Genomic DNA, 3,416 nt, shown 5'->3' with positions numbered 1-3,416 from the left:
CAGGGGGGAGATTTATATACCCAGAGAACAGGAAACAAGGGGTGCGGCCAGACGCACGGGAACCGGAGCGATCCGGTGAGGTGAGCTGCTACCGGCGTATATTGCCAAAGAGCCCCCCAGCCGCTCCCCGTGATGCGGTGCACAGAGGCTCTGGCTTGGTGCGGCAGGCTCAGGGGAAGGGGTGGAGCGGGGGCAGACCCGGGGGTTGGGCAGTGAGCACCCCCAGCACACTGGAAGTTAGCATCTGTAGCTCCAGCCCTGGAGCCGGTGCCTATGCAAGGAGCCATGCGGCTCTGGGGCCACAGGTTGGCCACCCCTGATTGAAAGTGATGGGCATGCTACCATGGCACCAGCAAGCCCGGCAGCCACCCCACACTGCCCGGCTCCGGCTTCCTCCGGCCTCCAACCTGGCCTCGGTGCAGGGTCTGGGGGGGAGAGGAGGAGGCAGGGTCTGTACTTCCCAGAGGAGGATTGAAGCCAGGGCCATGGGGGGGGGTGCTCCCTTATGGCAGGGGGCAGCACCCCCCAATTTTCTGGCCCTAAGGGTGAGTGATGGGGGGAGGGGCAGAGAGGCTGGGGTGGGTCAGGATCTTGGGCAGAAGAAGCAGCGCGAGGGTGGGGACTTGGGGAAGGGGGCAGGGCCTCAGGGGAGGGGGTGGTGTCGGGGCAGGGATTTAGGAAAAGGGGCAGGGAGAGGGTGGGGCCTCGGGGGAAGGGGCATATGACGAAGGGGGTGCCGGGAGGTGTCTGAGGATGGTGCTCTTCAGGGGGAGCAGCCCCTGCGGAGGGCAGATGCCTGCCCCCTGCACCGCCCCTTCTCCCGAGTCCCCGCCCCACACCACCCCGTCCACCAAGTCCCCACCCTCCTGCTGCTTCTTTCGCCCAAGAGCCTGCCCCTCCCCCAGTCGCTCACCCTCAGGCCAGAAAACTGGGGGGTGCTCCCCCCCTCGCCATAAGGACCCACCCCTCTCTCGGGCCCTGCCCTGTCCCCCTACTCTGGGAGGTGCCTGCCCTGCCTCTCCCCTCAAGACCCCGCACCAGGCCAGGTTGGCAGAGGTGGGCAGTGTGGGGCTGCTGCTGTGCTAGCTGGTGCCATGGCCGGAGTGGGCCCCCCACTTTTAAAAGTGGGAGGGGCAACACCCCCTCCCCCTTGTTACCAGCCATAATACCGAGACCAGAGAGCAGGGGCCGGGTTTCAGGAAAAAGGGCCATCTCATGGATGGTGCCTGGGGAGACAGGGCACAGGGACTCCGGGGAAAAGGGGACACAGCTCCTGCAGGGAGCTGGGTCGGGGCCCGGGGCACCCTGTTTTGGGACCCCCAATTGTGCACAGGCCCCTTTGGCCCAGCGGTTAATTCCCCCCCCCCCCCCCCCCCCCGGTGCTGCCGGAGCTCTGCTGGTGCCCGGGGGCGGGGGGAGGGGCAGATTTCGGGCTTCCAGCCTCCATCGGCCTCCAGCCCAGCCGGGCCTGCCCCAGTTCCGTACAGGGGGTCAGACTAGATGGTCACAATGGTCCCTTCCGGCCTGGGGGTCTAGGAGTCCGAGAGGGGAGAAGCCCCTTCTGCGTCTAGGGCAGGAGCCAGAATTCAGGGACGGGGGCAGCACCGTCGTTCCCGGGACTGTCCACTGGGTGGCGCCCTCGCACCATCCGCCCAGGCCTCCCTCTGCCCAGGGTCTGTGCCCCGCACCTGCAAGGCGGCTCTCGAGGGCCCGCGTGGCTCAGGCGGAGACAGCACCAAGGGGGTTAAATTAACCTAACCCGCCTGGCGTCTCCCCTGCTTCCCTTCACGTCCTGCCCTGTCTGGGCCTGACCCCGGGCCAGCTGCGGGTGCTGGGACCCTGTGTCCCCTCCCCTCCCCACGGCACTCGGGGAAGGGGGCATCCGAGCCCAGCTCTCCCTGGTGATGCTCCCCATGCTGCCTGGCCCTTTGGCTGGGGGTGCCCCCCGGGGTGACGGGCAGTGCCCCAGGGGCTGGTGCGCGGAGCTGGGCAGAGAAGTTCGCGGTCTGGGTGAGTCTCCCCGGGCCTGTCCCTTTGGAGCAGCCCTGGGGGCTGGCTGGGTCCTACCTCAGGCTGGGGCTCGGCTTGTGACGGTGCTGAGAACCCACCTGGCTCATTGCACGGAGCCGCCAGGTGAGCAAAGCGCCGCCAGGCAGAGATCCCCACACTGGGACATCCTCTTCCAAGGAAGGCTGTAAAAATTGGAGCTGGAACCTGTTCTCTGAGTCCTACTGCCATCTCTCACCCGTTTCCCAGCTCTTTCTCTCTCCTGTCCCTTCCAGTTCACCCAAGGTGGAAGTTTCCCCCTGAGACTGGGGTTCCAGCCCCTCCCCAACCTGCTGGTTTGCTCCGTGACGGGGTTTTACCCCGGGGGGATCGAGATCAAGTGGCTGAAGAATGGGCAGGAGCAGACGGCTGGGGTGGTGTCCACGGAGCTGCTCCAGAACGGAGACTGGACCTTCCACATTCTGGTGATGCTGGAGATGAGCCCCCAGCGCGGGGACGTCTACACCTGCCAGGTGGAGCACATCAGCCTGTGGGGCCCCCTCAGGGTGCAGTGGGGTAAGAGCCTCTGGCTGTGGGGCAGCCACTGAGCCTGCAGCCCTTGCTCTGTGAAGCCCTCAGGGGATGGGCCCGGGTCAGAGCCCCGCCCCACCCCTGGGGCAGAGAGCAGGGAGATTATTACAAAGGCAAAGAGAGGCTGGGCTCAGCCCAAACCACCTGTGCTCTTGTTTTCACAACGGCGCAGTCTGACTCCCCCAGGAGCGAGAGGCTGATGGGGGTCGGGGCCTTCGTGCTGGGGCTGATCTTCCTGGCGTTGGGACTCCTGACCTTCCTGAAGACTAAGAAAGGTGAATGGCTCCAGGATCGGGCCAGCGGCCCAGGAAATGAGTCCCCAGTGGGGCCATGATGCAATGGCACTGGAGGGTTTCACTAGAATTTTGAAAGGTTTCAGAGCAGCAGCCGTGTTAGTCTGTATCCGTAAAAAGAACAGGAGGACTTGTGGCACATTAGAGACTAACAAATTTATTAGAGCATTGTGACGAAGTGGGACTGTTCTTAATGGTTCCTCCGAATATTGTGGGGGTGCCTCAATTTCCCTTATGCAGTTCTTAAGTATCTAGGTGGTGGGGTAAGGGTGTATGATCACTGCAGAGCCCTAGAGGGCAGGGGTGTGCAGGGGTCTGGACACAGAGAATGGCCGACACCCTGTTTCCTGGCAACTGATGGCCTGGACCCTTCCCCCCTGCAAGGTGAGAGCTAAAGGGTTGGAGAACAAAGGAATCAGGTGACCTCCTGGCCTGGGAAAGGAACAAAGCCCAGAGGAGGGGGGGCTGGAGGGAGTTTCAGTTTGGGGCTGGCTAGGACATGGAGTGAAGGGCAGACGTGGTTGTCTGGCTCACTGCCCTCCAAAA

The 3,416-nt window shown here is 64.0% G+C and overlaps 1 protein-coding gene across 1 annotated transcript; it reads left to right on the top strand.

Annotated features, from left to right (window-relative positions):
* Positions 1–335: 335 nt before the first annotated feature.
* LOC141998115 (DLA class II histocompatibility antigen, DR-1 beta chain-like) lies at positions 336–2,911 on the top strand. Its single transcript, XM_074970746.1, has 3 exons — positions 336–416; positions 2,283–2,561; positions 2,741–2,911. The coding sequence occupies exons 1-3, from the start codon at positions 336–338 to the stop codon at positions 2,909–2,911; spliced, it is 531 nt and encodes a 176-aa protein (XP_074826847.1).
* Positions 2,912–3,416: the final 505 nt, after the last annotated feature.

The sequence above is a fragment of the Natator depressus genome, chromosome 14 (assembly GCF_965152275.1).
Source record: "Natator depressus isolate rNatDep1 chromosome 14, rNatDep2.hap1, whole genome shotgun sequence".
Lineage (NCBI taxonomy): Eukaryota > Metazoa > Chordata > Testudines > Cheloniidae > Natator > Natator depressus.
Note: the sequence above shows the minus strand (reverse complement) of the source record. Positions and strands in the feature narration are given on the sequence as shown.

Excerpts from the sequence above, each read along its gene's own strand:
- LOC141998115 (XM_074970746.1), top strand. The coding sequence starts at position 336 with ATGCTACCATGGCACCAGCAAGCCCGGCAGCCACCCCACACTGCCCGG. Across the intron at positions 417-2,282 it reads CGGCCTCCAACCTGGCCTCG|TTCACCCAAGGTGGAAGTTT; the intron begins GTGCAGGGTCTG and ends TGTCCCTTCCAG. Across the intron at positions 2,562-2,740 it reads GCCCCCTCAGGGTGCAGTGG|ACGGCGCAGTCTGACTCCCC; the intron begins GGTAAGAGCCTC and ends CTTGTTTTCACA.